The sequence below is a fragment of the Serinus canaria genome, chromosome 1 (genome assembly GCF_022539315.1).
Source record: "Serinus canaria isolate serCan28SL12 chromosome 1, serCan2020, whole genome shotgun sequence".
In the NCBI taxonomy this organism is placed as follows: Eukaryota; Metazoa; Chordata; class Aves; order Passeriformes; family Fringillidae; genus Serinus; species Serinus canaria.
Window position 1 is genome coordinate 19,821,989 of NC_066313.1, and position 16,206 is coordinate 19,838,194.

A 16,206-nucleotide genomic window follows, 5' to 3' on the forward strand; every position below is an offset into this window, starting at 1 on the left:
AAGTTTGCCATCATCATCATCATGAAGTGGGTTGGGTTCTGTAGTGGTGTATATCAAGACAATGTAAGTAGAACATGGTGGTAGGCACCCCCTTTATGATTAGTCTGCACTGATCATAAAAGTTCTTCAAGCTTATCTGCCTGGGAGTGAAATACCTGCTTACCCTGAAGGTTCTTGGGCAATTGCAAGCCATCGAGTCTCACTCTTAAAAACCTCCTCAGCGGTGTCCCATGACCTACAGGTGCTGGCCTGGTGCTTGAATGGAAAACACCCTTCCCTTTGCAGGCACTGGCCTTTTCTAGCAGTCATTTTCATGTGCCAGGGGAGGTTGGACATCAGGAGGGGTTGTCAAGAATGGGCCCAGGGAGGTGGTGGAGGGACATCCCTGGTGGTATTCAAGAAATGACTGGACATAACCACAGGTGATGCTATTGTCTAGTTGATGTTGTGGTATTTGTCAAAGGTTGGACTCAATGATATTTGAGATCTTTTCCAATCGAAATGATTTGGAGATTCTATATTTATTTTCTTTGTGGCTGCCATGGCCTCCATATGAAAGATGTATGTGCATAAAGATGTCGTTTTGGCTCCTGTGCTCATATACCTAAGGCTGAGAGAAGACAAGGAGGTGTGAACCCGTTAACGTGGTCCCTTCTCAGCCATCTCTTCTCGAGGCTGAACAGGCCCAGGCCTTTCGCTCGGCCTCTCCTCCTAAGAGAGGCGCTTCAATCGCCCTCATAGCCTGCCACTGAACCCGCTCCAGGAGCTCAGTGTCCCTCCTGTACTGAGAAGCCAAGACCTGGACACAGGACTCCAGAGCTGCCTCATCAAGGCTGAGCACAAGGGCTGGATCACCTCTCTCGACCTGCTCGCAGTGCTCTTCCCAGTGCACACCTCTGGCCTTCTTGGCTACAAGGCACAGCTAGCTCGAGGGAAACACGCACGCTGGGAAACGCACTGTCAATGTTTTGGCTTTTTTTATTGAGAAAACTTTGCAGTTTCCAGGGAGGTCCGGCCCTGACCGCAGACCGGAGTCCGCCCCGCCCCGCCCCGGCCGTCGCTTCACTCCCGCGGGAGGTGGGCGGCGCGTGCGCCAGCGGCGGCCATGGCGGGAGTGCTGCTGCGGGCCGGCCGTGCCTCGGCCCTGCGGGGATCGCTGTCACCGCTGAGAGCGGCCCGGGCGGTCCTGGGTAAGGGAATGGCCGCGGGGAGCTCAGAGCAGAAGGGTTGCCAGTCGGAGGGGAGACGATGTTTGTCGGTGCCGACTGTGACGGCACCCGTGCGGCTCTCGGGCAGCTGCGGATGGCACCCTTTGCTCCCCTTCAGCGCCGTCGCCATCGGGAAGGGCCGGGGCACGGCTTTCTGGTGGGAACGGGCATCTTAAACTCGATTCCCTTCGCACGGGGTTCCTGACAGGCGTCTCCTCCCCGTCCCCGCCTGGCCCGCGTTGGGGGTGGGGGTGCGGGGGGGGGAGGTTGGCGGGCTCGGTGACTGTGCGCAGGGCAGGGGCAGCTGCTTTCCTAGGTGTGTTTGGTTGGCTCTAAGCTCTTGCCCAGATGGGTTTTGAGGAGCTGGGAATCGTGCGCCAGGGCTTGATCGGGTGTGAAACGTGCTCGCCTGTAAAGCTTCGTCAGCTGCCTGAAAAGCTTTGCTGGCGTCCGGTTCTGAGTGAGCTCGGCCTCTGGCCAATCACGCAGGGTCCCTTTTTGATGTGTCAGACCTCGTGCTTGTCTGAGCTGTTGAGTTTATTCAGTGCCTTTAATTGGACCGGTGAATCTCATCTAAGGTTGCTCAATGAGTAAAACTTAATTGCTACTACGGTAGTAGTAGCACATTTTGTAGCTGCATAAAAGCTTGAATACAGTGGATTTTGTTGCTGTGTTGTTCTGCCTTTCTCTGTGTTTGTAATAGTAATATTATCAGAGTATCTGTTTATTTGAGTGTGTCTTTAGGTGCCCTGGGACCAGGCCAAGCAGCAGTTCCTGCTGGAATGTGGATGGTTGCATGAAACCAAGTGTGGACAGAATTGAGTCCATTACCTGTCACAGCAGCATTAATCTGCTACTGCTGGGAGTAGGGAGATCTCAGTGCAGGAATATTCCCAGAGTTCAGGGAACTTCTTTGGCTTTGATGTGTAATGTAACACTGGTCTCAATCACAGTTTCTGGTGTTCATAAAAGTTCACAGTGACTCCAATATTAAGAGAATTTCATAGATACCATCAGGCAAGGGTCCTGTGGTCTTCCTGTAGCTATAACCTTCTGTCTGTAACTTGCTTTTATAAACACTAATACCTGCCTTGCACCCTTCAGAAATGCTTCTCTGCTCTTACTAAGGTCTTTTCTAAAATCAGGAGGAGAAATTACTGGGTAGCTGCTGATGGTTTTTTCTGTCTGAAGAGAAACTGAGAGGGTGACGGCATTGTGCTTTGCTTTAGGGTTTTCTGCGGTGGTTGCTTTAGGGTTTTTCATTATTCAGGTTGGAATTGCTGCTGGTGCTTCCATTAACTTGTTAAATGGAAGAATAGTTTGCGAAATAGCTTAGACAGTGGTTGTATCTTGTAGCTGCAATTGGAACGCTGCCCAATATCAAAGTAATTTCATAGGTGTCCCTGGAGGACACCTCCAGGGTGCTGCAGCATGGAAGACAAGTGGCTTCAGAGATGGCTATCAGGGCTTAAGGGGGAGAAAAATATTCCCAGTTATTTTTCTAATAAATTTAGCACTTCTTGATTCATCTCCTCTTACTGGCACTTGCACTCTGCTGGCCCTGAGTAAGTGACTGGCTCAGTGAGAGACACACACAAATCAAAAGCCACAGTGTGGATGCATCTGAATACCTTTCCTGTGGAAGTCATTCCCGTTTATAAACAACTCATGCCTCAGTAGGATAAAGAATAACCTCATTGTTTGAGGAGCAGTATTATGGTTTTAATCTATAGTTCAAATGATGCCATTTCTGTTGGACTGTAGATAAGTTCTGAATGCTAGCTGCACCCTGTATCTGTTATGTATCCACACTTACTCATGCACATCCAAGTTTAACAACAAGCTAATGAATGTAATCTCTCTGATTGTGACAGAACTCAAGGCTGCAAGGCTGCAAGACAAGTGGTGTGATACTGTGAGGGCTTGGGTTTTGTACTATTTATCCACCCCTGGCATTTTATTTTTGGGTTGCATCATTCCTGTGCCTCCCTATTGAAAAGCCAGTGATGTTCTAATCTAAGAATTAAGTGTCAAAGTCTTACAAGACTTGACCAAGCTTTCAGTTTAAGAAATTATCTTGCTCAGTTGGATAATAGAGTAGATTAAGTCTCCTTAACAGCTCTCTATGAATTACTTGTCCTCACCTGCAGTAGAGGTACAACTGACTGCTAAAGTTAGATTAAGTCCTGTAGCAGCTGTTAAGATTCATCGGAATTATTAATTAGTTAACATTCCTGTGTTCATTTCCTTGTTTGATGTTATTTATTTCATTTGACTTAAACAATGCTAATGTTGTTTTACGCTCATCATGATGAAAAAGGTGCAAGATTCTTTCCCAGTTCTTGGTAATGAACTTGCCCCTATCGTGTGGATCCAGGGCTTTGATAAAGGTGCAGTTTTATCCTTCAGTTTTAATTCTAATGAAAAATTTGTCACCTCACGTACTTGTAAACTTCCATTGCACAGAGTACACTAGTCTCAAAGTTATGCTTTCTGAAAATAAAAGTTTAAACTAAGCTAATAGTAAATGGGAAGATTTTTTTGTGAAACGAGTAAATATGTTCAAGATGGTATGAAACATGAGGACTGATGAAGTCTAGGAAGCCTGAGAGTTTGTTTTCAGTCAACCACTTTGCTAATTGCTGAGTGAACTATTTACATGGTTGGTGATGAATGATTTGAGAATGAATCGCAATAAACTTTGTCTTTCAGGTGCATCAGTACTTGTCAGTCATTAAGGAACATAGGAGATGCTTTTTTCATCTCTCTTGTGCCAAAATACCTTATTTTCACATAATGTGTCCATATTTGCCAAACCATGGGTTTATAAAAACTTGTGTTTCTGCCAAGGTTATCATGATTGTACTAAATAGCTCCTCTTACTAGTTTGCAGGCTGAAGTCATCAGTCAGCTTTCTCACTCGACCAGATCGACCAAATATTGCTTATCAGAAACTAAAAGGAAGAAATCCAGGGGTTATTTTCCTTCCAGGCTTCAATTCAAATATGAATGGTCAGAAAGCAACTGCCCTTGAAGATTTCTGCAAATCATTAGGTCATGCCTTCATCAGGTACATAGAAGAGTATTGTTCTTGAGAAAACGAAACTAGTCTCATGAGTTGTGGGAAGGGGTTTTAACATAAATACATAAACTTTGGCATTTGGATTGGGATGCTCCCTGTGCTAAAGGAGCTCGTATACAAGACAAGAAGTCTTTCTTCTGTTTCCAAATGTAGGATTTCTGTCAGTGGAGAGACTGAGGTAAATCAGGGGAAGGTATTCTGAAAGTAACTCAGAAAATTCTCTAGTTTTCTGTAGTATAACCAGTGCTACCTGTTACAATCAGGCTGTAGGCGCAAAAATTAAAAATTAAGGACCTGGAGTTCCGTATTTTAAGTTACCACTATAAGCACTGTCCTTACGAGCCAAGTCTGATTAAGTTACCCTGTGTCTTCTGTGGGTTTAGAAGAACATGCCCCTGCTTGGTGATGCCGTCCTTTGATAGACGAGATTGTATGCTGTCTCTCTGAATGTGTCATAAGTCATTGTGTTTGGGTTTAGTGTTTGAAAGAGTTTGGACATTTAAAAGTACCTTTAAAATTCAAGTGTCTGAGGGGTTTTTTTTGGTCTGTAAGGGAATTTTTTTGCCTATTCTTATAAATGTTATGATGTTCTTTCAAATGATAGAGAATGCTACATTGCATAACTTAGTTGTGTTTTTTGTATTGAAACTGTTTTTGTGTGATTTCTGGTCCTAGTGATAAATAGGACCAAGTAAGAAAATACTCACTGTGGTATCTTGTTCCCTGCTGATACAGTACTATTTATTTAGTGTCTGTGTTGCTGTAGACAGTACTATGACTTTTGTGTTGATGGTTATTTTTTCAGATTTGACTATACGGGATGTGGAAGTTCAGATGGTAAATTTGAAGAGTGTACAATTGGGAAGTGGAGAAAAGATGTTCTGTCTATACTGGATGAACTTACAGATGGACCACAGGTTATATCTTATTTTTAAATACAGAATGTTGTTTTTCTCTCAGGGTAGAACCTTCATCAAAAATATGTCATAGTAGCTCTTGTCAGCAGTAGCTTTTGCTGCACGGCTGACACCTGCTCACTTCCAAGCTGAATCATTTGAGAGGTCACATTCATAGGAGCTCTTTTGCAGCCAGGTAGGTCACAAAATCATGGAAGCATGGCTTGGCAGGACCTCCTGAAGGCTGTTTATTAGGATCTCCTACTCAGAGCAAGGCCGTTGTCCTAGAGAGTCTGAGAAAGCCTCATGGTAGAGGTGCCACCTGACAGGGGACAAGGAATTGTTTCTGCGCAGTGCAGCCCTGTTAATGAAAATTGTGCCACTGTACCATGCTGATGCATTAATTAAAGTATTTGCAAGAAGATTACAAGATACTCCATATGATCAAATAGCTTTAAATAGGCAGGAGAGGCATCATTTGATTTCTTCAGTTACTTTAGAAATTGCTGTGAGAAACTTGGAATCTCCTACAATCTAGAAATACCTAGTATTGTGTTTAAACCAATTTTGTATTATGAATTGCTTTTGTTTACTTCTTTGACTGCACTGAGTCTTTACCATGTGCATTTATCTTGAGAAGGAAACATAGAAGTATGCATATGATACTGAATTGTTTCAACTCTCATTTTGTTTACAGTGTTTCAGTCTCAGACAGCAATAACCAGCCATGCCACACAGAATAATAAATACCAGATCTTGTGGTGCTTACTCAGGCAAAATTTCCATTGGAGGTGACAGCAGTTCTGCCTGGGTAAGGACAGCAGGATTATGCCCAAGGTTTATATAGTTAAACCAAGTGAAAACGGGTATTTTGTGCAAGAAGAAAAGAGTCTATTAGCCATTTCCTGTAGAACACTATATTTTCTTCTCTTTTTTTGATTTTGTTTTCCAGATTCTTGTGGGCTCCAGCATGGGTGGATGGCTGATGCTTCATGCTGCAATAGCACGTCCAGATAAAGTAGCTGCTCTGGTTGGAGTTGCTGTAGCAGCAGATCATGTTGTAACAACTTTTAAGAGACTTCCTATTGAGGTAAATGTTGATGGCTGGCTTTAGTTCAGTCTAAAAATCTTACCAAGAATTTAAGAAATGATGTTATTTAAACTGTACTTTTCCTGCAAATTTTAGGGTAAGTTTTCTGTGTTTGATTAATGTAAGCTTACAGTATTAAGTAGCTTAAGGGACTAGTGTGAGCACTAGCCAGAATGTACTTCTGTTATTGTGGTTTAGAGGATGTGAAGTCAGATCCCTGCTGTTTGCAGTCCATTAGATTTCAGTTTTGAATATCTTATATTTGCATTGGAATTGAAACCTTGTGCTTAGAAGGATGGAGAAGTAGCCACTAAAGTAGTTGAGGTTTCACTGGATGAGATGCGTATGACACAGGTTGTGTGCATAGAAAGGAAATTCTTCAGATTAGTGTGTTTTTAAAGACTGTAAGATTTAGGTAGTGGGAACTGCTGTTTTGAGATTCTTCCTTGATGGTAATAATGTCTAGTCTTCAGGAAAGTAAATGTGTTACATGGCAATAAATAATGTATGCCTTAGAATAATGAAAATATTTTCCCAATTTGTTTGGGTTTTTTCTAAGGTACTTTGTAGTGTCAGTATTACTATTTAGAACTCAGAATCTGAAAATACTTAACAATCTGGAAATATAGTGTTTAGAGATACATAGTGTGGCAAAGACTGAAAAGATTGACCACTGCACAATGTCTTTTCCCTAGGATTCCCCCTTGTTTGAGGATCAGTGAACTGATTGAAGCCAAGGAGATTTACTGTTCATGGTGGCTGTACATATTTTTCTTTTCTGATAGATTCTGGCTAAGAAACTTGATTTCATTGGTGAATTTTAACTAGATTAATTTGCAGGAGAGGTTCGGAGGGCAGCTTTTGTGACATGATAGGGCATTTGTCCTCTCAGATGCTGTGAGGAGAACAGGAATACACCCATGATAATAAAAATCAACAAGGTGAAATTTTGTGCTTGGGGGAGTCTTACTGCTTTTAGAACAGAAATAAGATGAGGTACTCCTTAAGTACTCCTAATATGTGTTTTGTCTATTCTTTGCTCCCTTTTTATATAGGCACAAAAAGAAATAGAAGAAAAGGGTGAATGGAAGTATCAAACAAAGCAAAATGAGGAAGGATATTACTCCTTGACCTATGACTTCATCAGAGAAGCAGAAAATCACTGTGTGCTGAATAGTCCTATTCCTGTGACATGTCCCATACGCCTTATCCATGGCATGAAGGATGGGGATGTCCCTTGGGAGATCTCTATGCAAGTTGCTGACCGTGTTTTGAGCAAGGACGTGGATGTTATTCTCCGCAAAATTGGCCAGCATCGGATGAGTGACAAGGAGGATACAAAGCTCCTCGTGAATACTGTTGATGATCTAATTGACAAGCTGTCAACAGTAGCATAAGCTGAAGAGTAGCATTAGTGCATGAACTCTAAACCTGACTCTTTTCCTTGAGTAACAGAAGCCTTGTTCTTACCCAGATGGTGGCAGGCCTGTGACTGTCACAGCAGGAACTGAGCTTTATCTGCTATTTCCTTACCTCTGTTTTGTAAATACAGGAATTGTATTCTTGCTGCATTTGCACACAGTCCAAAGTGTGAAGGAGTGCTGCTATTGTGCTCAGAACCTCTCCTTCACCATTTTACCCATTTTTTTCACAAATTTCCTACAATTTTGTACTGACATGTTGATTACTTTTTGTTGCTATTGGCCTGTACAGTAAAACTTTATTTTCAGCTTTGACGCCTGTTACTGTCCTTCTGCTGTAACATCATTGTATCTTATGTCTAAACCATCTGTGCAAGGCAGACTACAACTTGAGTGTTTACTGAAGTTAGTTATTAGAATAGTGAGTACCATGAAACACAATAAACAGATTTCAGATAAATGGTTATTTTGTTCTGAAATGCTGTTAAACAGTGGAAAGCACACCCTGATGGTGTGCTTGGGGTACTACATAGGGAAGAATTTGACTTTGAAGAAAGCAGGGCCTCAAAGCCTTAAGAGCTCTTTATATGTGTTTATCAGGAGGATCTGTGTGATCTTCTCCAGACTGCCATTTATCATTCATTTGTGGGCCTACTGTTAAGGAAACAATAAATAATCTTGGTGTAAACTAAAACTGGATTAATAAGATGACTTTAATAGTAACTTCTTCAGAGTAGGGACTACAGTGCCACAGAGCACCGTTGCCTCTTTCCCATGACTTGAGAGCTGTGGATTGCTTGGCGCAGTGTCTTCAGCTGCATGAGTCCAACCCTGAGAAGTTGTAAATGGAACTTGATAGTTGAATAAGTCTTAAAATGTAAATCCATGGAATTTATTAGGAAATGGATTTAATTGCAAATATGACTGTTATCTGGGTTTTGTATAGAAATACAGTACCATTAGTACACTTGAGAGGCTGGAAATAGTTCAGGCTTAATGTGTAACATCAGTCAAAAGCATATAATTGTTTCTGGGTTTATTATTTGAAGTAGTAAATGGCATCACTATTGTTACCTTAAAACACTAGAGCTGTTGGGGGTAAGGTATTTCTAGAGAGTTTGTAATTTTCAGTTTTAGCTATGTCAGTAGAAGTGTGCTGAACAGGGTTTTGCCTAGGTAATGGGTTTTAATTAAAAAAAAAAACCACCACAAACAAATAACTAAAGTTAAAAAAAACCCCAAAACACGGCAACAACAAAACCAAAGTTTTGGATGAGTTCCTATTTAGGCTTGCAAAAAACAAGCTGTGATGAAAAAATCTGAATTTTGATATAAGAGTAAAAAAAGATGGCTCTTGTTGAGTTGCAAATTTTCTACTTCAAGTGTACCAATTCCCTAACTCAATCATAGAATGGTTTGGATTGGAAGGGACCTTAAAGATCATCTGGTTCCAGCCATCATACCGTGGGCAGGGCTGTAGTCCACTAGACCAGGTTGCTCAGAGCCCCAACCAACCTGGCTTTGAACACTTCCAGAGACAGGGCATTCACAGCTCCTACAGGCAACTCGTTCCAGTGCCTCACAGTAAAGAATTTTCCCCTAATTATCTGATCTAAACCTATTCGCTAAGTTTGAACCCATTATTCCCTTTGCTCTGTCACAACATGCTCTTATAAATAGTCTCTATCCAGCTCAGGATGATCTAGATTGGGATAATTTCTTGAGGAAATTAGAACATTTCATGAAATCCTGTTCCCAAGTATTTCTGGCATAGACTGTTCTCCTGTTTCTATCACTATGCAATTCACTTTAGCTTTAAAACCTCTGAAATATGTTTCTAACTTTTGAGAAAGTTAATGCAAATGGCATTCCTGGAGTTGGAGCTGTGTTCGTGTTTATGTACTGTTAAGCAGTTGTCATCTTTATATGTGTTTGTATGACTTGCATCTGATAATACCTAAAAACCAGATTTTGTGGGTTTTAAAGGTGCAGTCAAATCAAAATTATTTTAAAACTTCTTGCCCTAAGCCATGATAGGTTTTTAAATCCAGTTTTGTCACATCTTAGATTAGTTTGGCTCATAATGAAAGAAGAGGCTGAAACAAGTGGACTGCAATAATTCCAAAGTAATTACTTTTAATTAATGCCAAGAGTTACCAGTTGTAATATATATACTGTTTCTTCATGTATATTAAAGTTATTTCAGTGACTGAAAAGTTTTGAGCTTTTTTTCTTAATAGGGAGTTATACCTGTAAATATTCAATTTAGTACTTCAGACAAGGTAAAGGCTTTGTGTGCCTGCATAAACTGTAGCTGTATATTTGTCTTGAAAGAGTTGCATTGTATTCATGATTCATGTTAGCCTTTATTAAATAATTTATATTTTACAGGTAAGGTGTCTGTTGCAATGCCTTAGAGCACGATAGGTGAAAGCAAATGTGAAGTGGAGCTGTTGTTTTAAGAGTTTTCAGGAGGGTTTTTTTTCCTTGGTTTTTTTTTTCCTTGTTTGCTGTTAGTGATTTCTGTTATTGCCCCCTCCATTATTTTGCTGTAATAACATGAGGTGGGAGAATTCAGTGTAAAACAGGGTTGTCATAATTGTTGGGAATACAGAACTGCAGCATTGGTTGCTGAACCACAGCATTACTGAAAAGTCCTGTTTTCCTTCTCTGCTGGCTAAATGGAGATCAGTGGCAGCATTTACAGTACAGGTACCCCCAAAGTTTGTTACATATAGTCTAAATGCAAAGGCAGAGATGGTACTTTCTTCATAAAGACAATATTACAGGTAGTGTTTTGAAATTCAGTGAATGCTAGTGTCCTTCTCTCTGTGCTCACTTTTTGTTTTTGTAAATCTGGTTTGCTTAGATATGAAGAGGTAGACCTTGTGCAGACAGACCTTTTTCTCTGACTTTGGTGTAGTAATTCCATTGATATTTATCTTTGCAAACCATAAGCATTTTCCCTGTGTTCATGCTGGAAATTACCAGAATTTTGACTATTGGCAACTTTGCATGTTGACATGCCTGAAAGAAGAGATAGTGATAACTAGGGAGATTTACATCCTACCTCTGAGCAGCTGTTGACCTACCAGGAAGTTTTGACAATCTCAGATAATGTGGTATTCACATATTATGGTGTCATTCCAAATTGGTACTGTTTTGTCCTCTGTGTTAATGCCTGGGGCATTGCTTTTTTCTATGTCAGTAGATGCCTACATAGTAATTATTTTCAGTATTAGTCATGTTTAAAAACTAATATTTCATTACTCTGTAGAGATACTGTATTAAAATAGGATATTACACACTTGGAAAACTCTGCATGATGCAGATTTTTAAAGTCCTTTGTAATTAATTATGTTCTGTTTTGGGGTTTTTTTTAACAGACTGGTGATTTGTTGACTAATGCTAAGCATTCTGTGAACATATAGTGTACAGTTCCTCAACAGTAAGCTTGATTTGCGTGAAATATTCTGTTTCTAAAGCTAACTCGTTTCCTAATAAACAAGTGCTCTTATTTTGTTCGTATTGAGCTGTACTTCCACGTTTTTAGATACATGTATTTATCTTGTTAAATATTCCACTTGTTTTGTCTCTCCTCTTGTTTGGCTTTGTATTACACACCATCTGATTTGGGGTTTTTGGTTTTGGGGGCTGTTTAACTTAATTGGTGTTAAATGTTTCATTTAGTTTCAGTTTAGCTAAGCTGTTTTCTCTTGCATCAACACTAAATGCAAAAAAGGCAGTGTTCACAAAAAAAGCCTGGCTGGATAGGCCTTAGAAAAACCACCTCCTGCTGTTTTATTTTTATGTTAATTTTGGTTACATGCTGTCTTGTATATGCTGTTACTCAATGGGGCTAAAAGATTTATGGTACCATACTTTTCATATCAAATTAAAATGTGCTTAGAGAGGAATATTCAACCAGTCAGTTATCTGCAGCTGCTCAAGTATTGTCAGTGCTCCAGTCATGATGCAACACAGAGTTGTAACAATTTCTGAACGGGTGCTGTGGTAAGAGTTTCTACATTAGGTTTGTGCTTGCACTTTCTTTCTCCTCTGGCGGGGAAAAAAACCCAAACAAGTTGGGGGGAAAATCATGTCCTGGGGAATAATGAGATTTGAACTTGTTTTCTAAGCTACTCAGTTCTGCTGTTACAAAGAGACCTACCTTACCCATTCACATTTTTTCAGTTTTCTTAAATGCTGAAAAGTTATGTTATACTAAAGACTTCCAGGGAAATAGAAGAGGGCTCTGTGTTTGACCTGTCTTTGAGATGAGCAATCTCTCTGCTTTGTGTTGATGACCAAATTCATTAAGATGTGTATGAATGTAAAATTTCACCAACACTTGGTGGAAATTCATCAGCTGTGTAAGGAGTGCAGACAGAAATACCAAACATTAGTGTGCACGCTCACCCTTCTAAGTTTGTTCTCAAGCCCAGCAGGGACGAGAAAGGCAGGGGGAACTCAGCCATTACATTAAATAGCAGCCAGCTTGCTGAGCATGAGGTTTTAATGCCCCTGTCAATGGCACTTTGCTTCTACGGGAATTTTCTAAGGGAAGATTTTACTGTTGGGAAAAAGAGATTAAGAGATTTCGGAAATGCACTGCTCATAGATTTACTGCATGTTGGTCAGTTTTTATAGCTCACATTTGCTTTGTGACTGTAGCACCTCATCTCTCTACAATATATATTTGCCTAGAACAGAAAAACATTACAGCCTTGGTCATGTTAATATGTAAATCTAAATTACAGGACTTACTGCAGTCTGGTTGTAGGCTTGACCTTGTATTTCTCTTTCAAGTCCTGCATATGTATGTTATGTGGTCCAGTGCTTCTTTTCCATTAAAGATTAATGGGCATCCTCCTTATGATGCAGTAATTGCAGGTCACAGATAGACACATTTTCAACCTGCTACAGTCTCTTGATTTGTGTCTGGCAAGGAGCTTCAGCTAGCTTTGCATTTATATTTGGAAGCAAAAGCAAATGACAATTCCTAAAACTTCCAGTCATTCGGTTCTGAAATTAAAATACATATTTGAAATCTTTCTAGGCTAGCACATGAAAGGTTGTGTTCTTTTTGGGCCTTCTGATCCGCACCATGCTGTCTACTTGCCTCCCACTTGGCAACATGAGAAGGTCACTGCTGCTTGCTGGGATGGAAGCAGGTGCTTGTATCAGTGGCAAAGGTCTGCTGAACAGTAGCATACTTAGGGGCTGGAGTGATGCAAGTGGGCTGCCCAGACTGTAGCCTGGGAAAAGCTTTCCCTGAAGCCTGCCTAGGATCAGATCTCAACTGTACAAGAATCATCGGGTTTGGGGCTTAATTGGTTATGGCTTGCTAGCAGAAAGTGTGCCAGAATGTGCTAGTCCTTGGGACAGTATCTCTTGAAAGAGTTCCTTAGGGCAAAGCTAAATCCCTAACCATAAGAAGCAGCATTTATGTAGTTAGAGGATTTGATCTTTTAGGGGGTTTTTGTTTGTAAATTCTGCTGTCTGTTTTGACCTATATTTCAGTGAAATAAAGATGCTACTTGCTTTCTGTTTTACTGTGAATGTACATTGCAATGCATAATTTTCAAACCAAATACTTCTCATGAGGTACTGTTTTAGCTGGGGAGAGATAAGCAATTGATATGAAGACTTCCGGGTTTCTTTCAAAGGAGAATCCAGCCCAAAACTTAAGAGGTCCTGAGAATTCAAATGCACAATTTACCTCCAAGGTCATCTTGAGTACTGGGAATGCTGACAATTATATCCACAGGAATTGGTTTCCAGGGCTAAGTGGTAGCTGTTTCTGCTGGCAAGCTACTTGGAAGGTGATCAGTTGTAGCCACAGCTCTCTCCATAGAAAGCTGCCGGCATGATTTTCTCAGGCATTTTCTTATGTAATCTATTTGGAATACATTGAAAGCTACTGAGTTACCCTGGGTCTACATGTGGGTAGTGAGCTAGTTAATGTCAGTTGTTGGTTTTAGCAGTTGTTGGTTTTTTTTTTTCAATTTATAGGATAATATTGTGATTATCTGGGAGCATAAGGGGAGTCATGGTGCTTACAGTCATGAAATACTTCTTCAATTATTCAAGCTTCAGCTCTAGTTTTTAGTCATAAATTCTAGTGTTGTGTTGCCAAGAAAAATAAGAGGACAAAATCTATTAGAAGCAGTAGGTGAAGTGTTCTAATGGTAGTACCTTTGTGCTGTAAACCTGCCTCTTTCTTCCACATCATATTTCTAACCATCGGGCTTTAATCTGCCTGTGTCTGACATAAGGAACCTGAGGTTCTTCAGTTGTTCTTTAACTTGTAGGCACATGTTCTTGCCATTTCTTAACTTCTATTTTTGGTGAGATAAACTAATTTTCAGTCCTCCAGTTACTGGAATCACTATTTAAATTTACTTTACTCTTCGATTCCTTTTTATGAAGAGTAATTGCCAGAACTTGATATGATATTCCCATTGCTGTTGGTGCACCTCCCATGTTTTATTCAGCCTAGCCCTTCAATCATAGTGTCTTACCCAGCGTCTTCATCACCCTCTGCTTTTTTTTTACATCTTTTTTTTTCATCTGACAGAGTGCTGCATTCTTAAAAGTACTTTTTCAATGATGGCTGGACTTTGGCTGCAATTAGACACTTTTTGTCTGCTTTCACATAGACTGCTTTCAAAAAAGTTTGTCTTTTTTGCTTACTAACATGAGCTGGGATCTTAGGAGTTCAGGGGGTGGGGGGGATGTTGTTGACTTCTAATAACATTAACTAATTCAGGCCTGGGAACATATTCTTGTACAAACTTAATAAAATATCATTATAATAATATATAATATAATATATATAATAAATATAATATATATATATATATATATAATAAAATATCATCATTAATGATTTTTCAGTTACAATCATATTACAGGATCTACTAGTTAGTCAGATTTCATCTCTCTAATGTGTCATGTTGCCTCAGAATTGGTTTAGTTCCCTAATCAACATGTCATGGAGTAGCTAACTCTAATATATTACAGAGCATTTAGTAAATTGCATCAACATTATCACTAAAAAAAAAATTCTGTTGTTTTCCCCAGGACTGATGGCACAGAAAGCAGGGTTATGATTTGTTTAGTGGTAGTTTGGGAAATGCTGATGAGGAGCTGGCATTTTTCCAATCCTCTGCAGTTTCCCAGTTTTTCAAAGCCCTATTAAAAATTTATATTGATGGGCAAGCTTTTCAAGCTTTCCCAGTGTGGAATGGTCCCTCGAGAACAGATTGCACAGCCAACATCTGTGAAGGGGGAGACCTCTGCTCTGCAGCTTCGGAGAGTTAAATTTCACATCCCTGCCCCCAAGTTAGGAAACAGAGGCTGATGCAAAGGTAAATGACTTTCACGAAATCTTGTTGCCAAGGAGCACTGAGCCCCCTGGTGTGACCAGATGACCAGAAACTGCCAGGCACCCTAGGTAGCTCCCTTCTAAACAGAAGAACACAAAAAGATCTGAAAGTGCAAAATAAAGCTTATTGGTTGTGCCACCGGCCAAAGTGTGTGAAGCCCAGCCCTTAACAGCTGCTTGAAGGGAAAGGATTTCAAATTTATATACTACCTTTTCCTGTTACAGCTGCAGCCTGTTTCTTCTCTGATCTCCAGGCTGGGCTTGCAGCCTTGGTTCCTGCACATCCTCTGTGCCTCCAGCCTCATGCTCACTGAGACAAAAAGTGCTCAAGGGGTGGCCCTGTCACGTAGCATGCTCTGAGTTATGTAATCAAGTGCTTCACAGGGGTTTAGAACTACCAGTGCAGAGAAGAGAAAGCACTAAATGAAATGCCTGTGGAGGACAACAATGAATTAAGTAATCTATTAAATTTTTCATCTCTTGAGTCTATTCAAGCCCAGCAACATCAGAAGCTGTGTAAGTCTGAGAATTCAGAATCTTAAAATGAGAAAGTAATGAAGAGCCCATTATGAAACAGGTATAGGTGCAGCTTTATTGCTTTTCTCCCTTTTTTTTTCCTTTCTGAATACAGCAGCAGGACTTTTGTTACCAAAATTATTATGTGTTCATCTTGGGTTTATCAACCTCCTTGCATATCAAGCTGAACATGAATCATTTGCTAAAAGGAAACTATTTCCTACTAGGGTGGATAATGCAGCATGAATGAAAGATATTTGACAGTCCTTCACAGCTCGGAAAGAAGCAAAGTGATTTTATTTAATATAGGATTAAATCAGACCACAAGAAAAATCTCATCTTAACTCTTCTCTCCCCTTCCATATTGTATGAGTGATGTAATCAAAATTTAAATGACTGTATATGAGCATAGCTCTCTTTCTATCACTGGAGGTTAGCTGACTCATAGCAGCAGAAAGTAAAATCCTTGTTCTTTGCTACTTTTCAGTGATTTCCCCATGATTTCAGTGGCTTGAGTTGTTTTCAGGACACCATTTCACTATTTGATAGCCTAATATATACTGATGAGAGGGCGATAATAATATTCTGCTACATGCCTTCTCT

The 16,206-nt window shown here is 40.3% G+C and overlaps 1 protein-coding gene across 1 annotated transcript; it reads left to right on the top strand.

The window, feature by feature from the left end:
* Nucleotides 1–74: 74 nt before the first annotated feature.
* ABHD10 (abhydrolase domain containing 10, depalmitoylase) lies at nt 75–13,252 on the top strand. Its single transcript, XM_009095477.4, has 6 exons — nt 75–80; nt 1,028–1,190; nt 4,095–4,278; nt 5,096–5,207; nt 6,139–6,276; nt 7,332–13,252. The coding sequence occupies exons 1-6, from the start codon at nt 75–77 to the stop codon at nt 7,671–7,673; spliced, it is 945 nt and encodes a 314-aa protein (XP_009093725.2). The 3' UTR covers nt 7,674–13,252.
* Nucleotides 13,253–16,206: the final 2,954 nt, after the last annotated feature.

Excerpts from the sequence above, each read along its gene's own strand:
- ABHD10 (XM_009095477.4), top strand. Across the intron at positions 5,208-6,138 it reads AACTTACAGATGGACCACAG|ATTCTTGTGGGCTCCAGCAT; the intron begins GTTATATCTTAT and ends TTTGTTTTCCAG. Across the intron at positions 6,277-7,331 it reads TTAAGAGACTTCCTATTGAG|GCACAAAAAGAAATAGAAGA; the intron begins GTAAATGTTGAT and ends CTTTTTATATAG.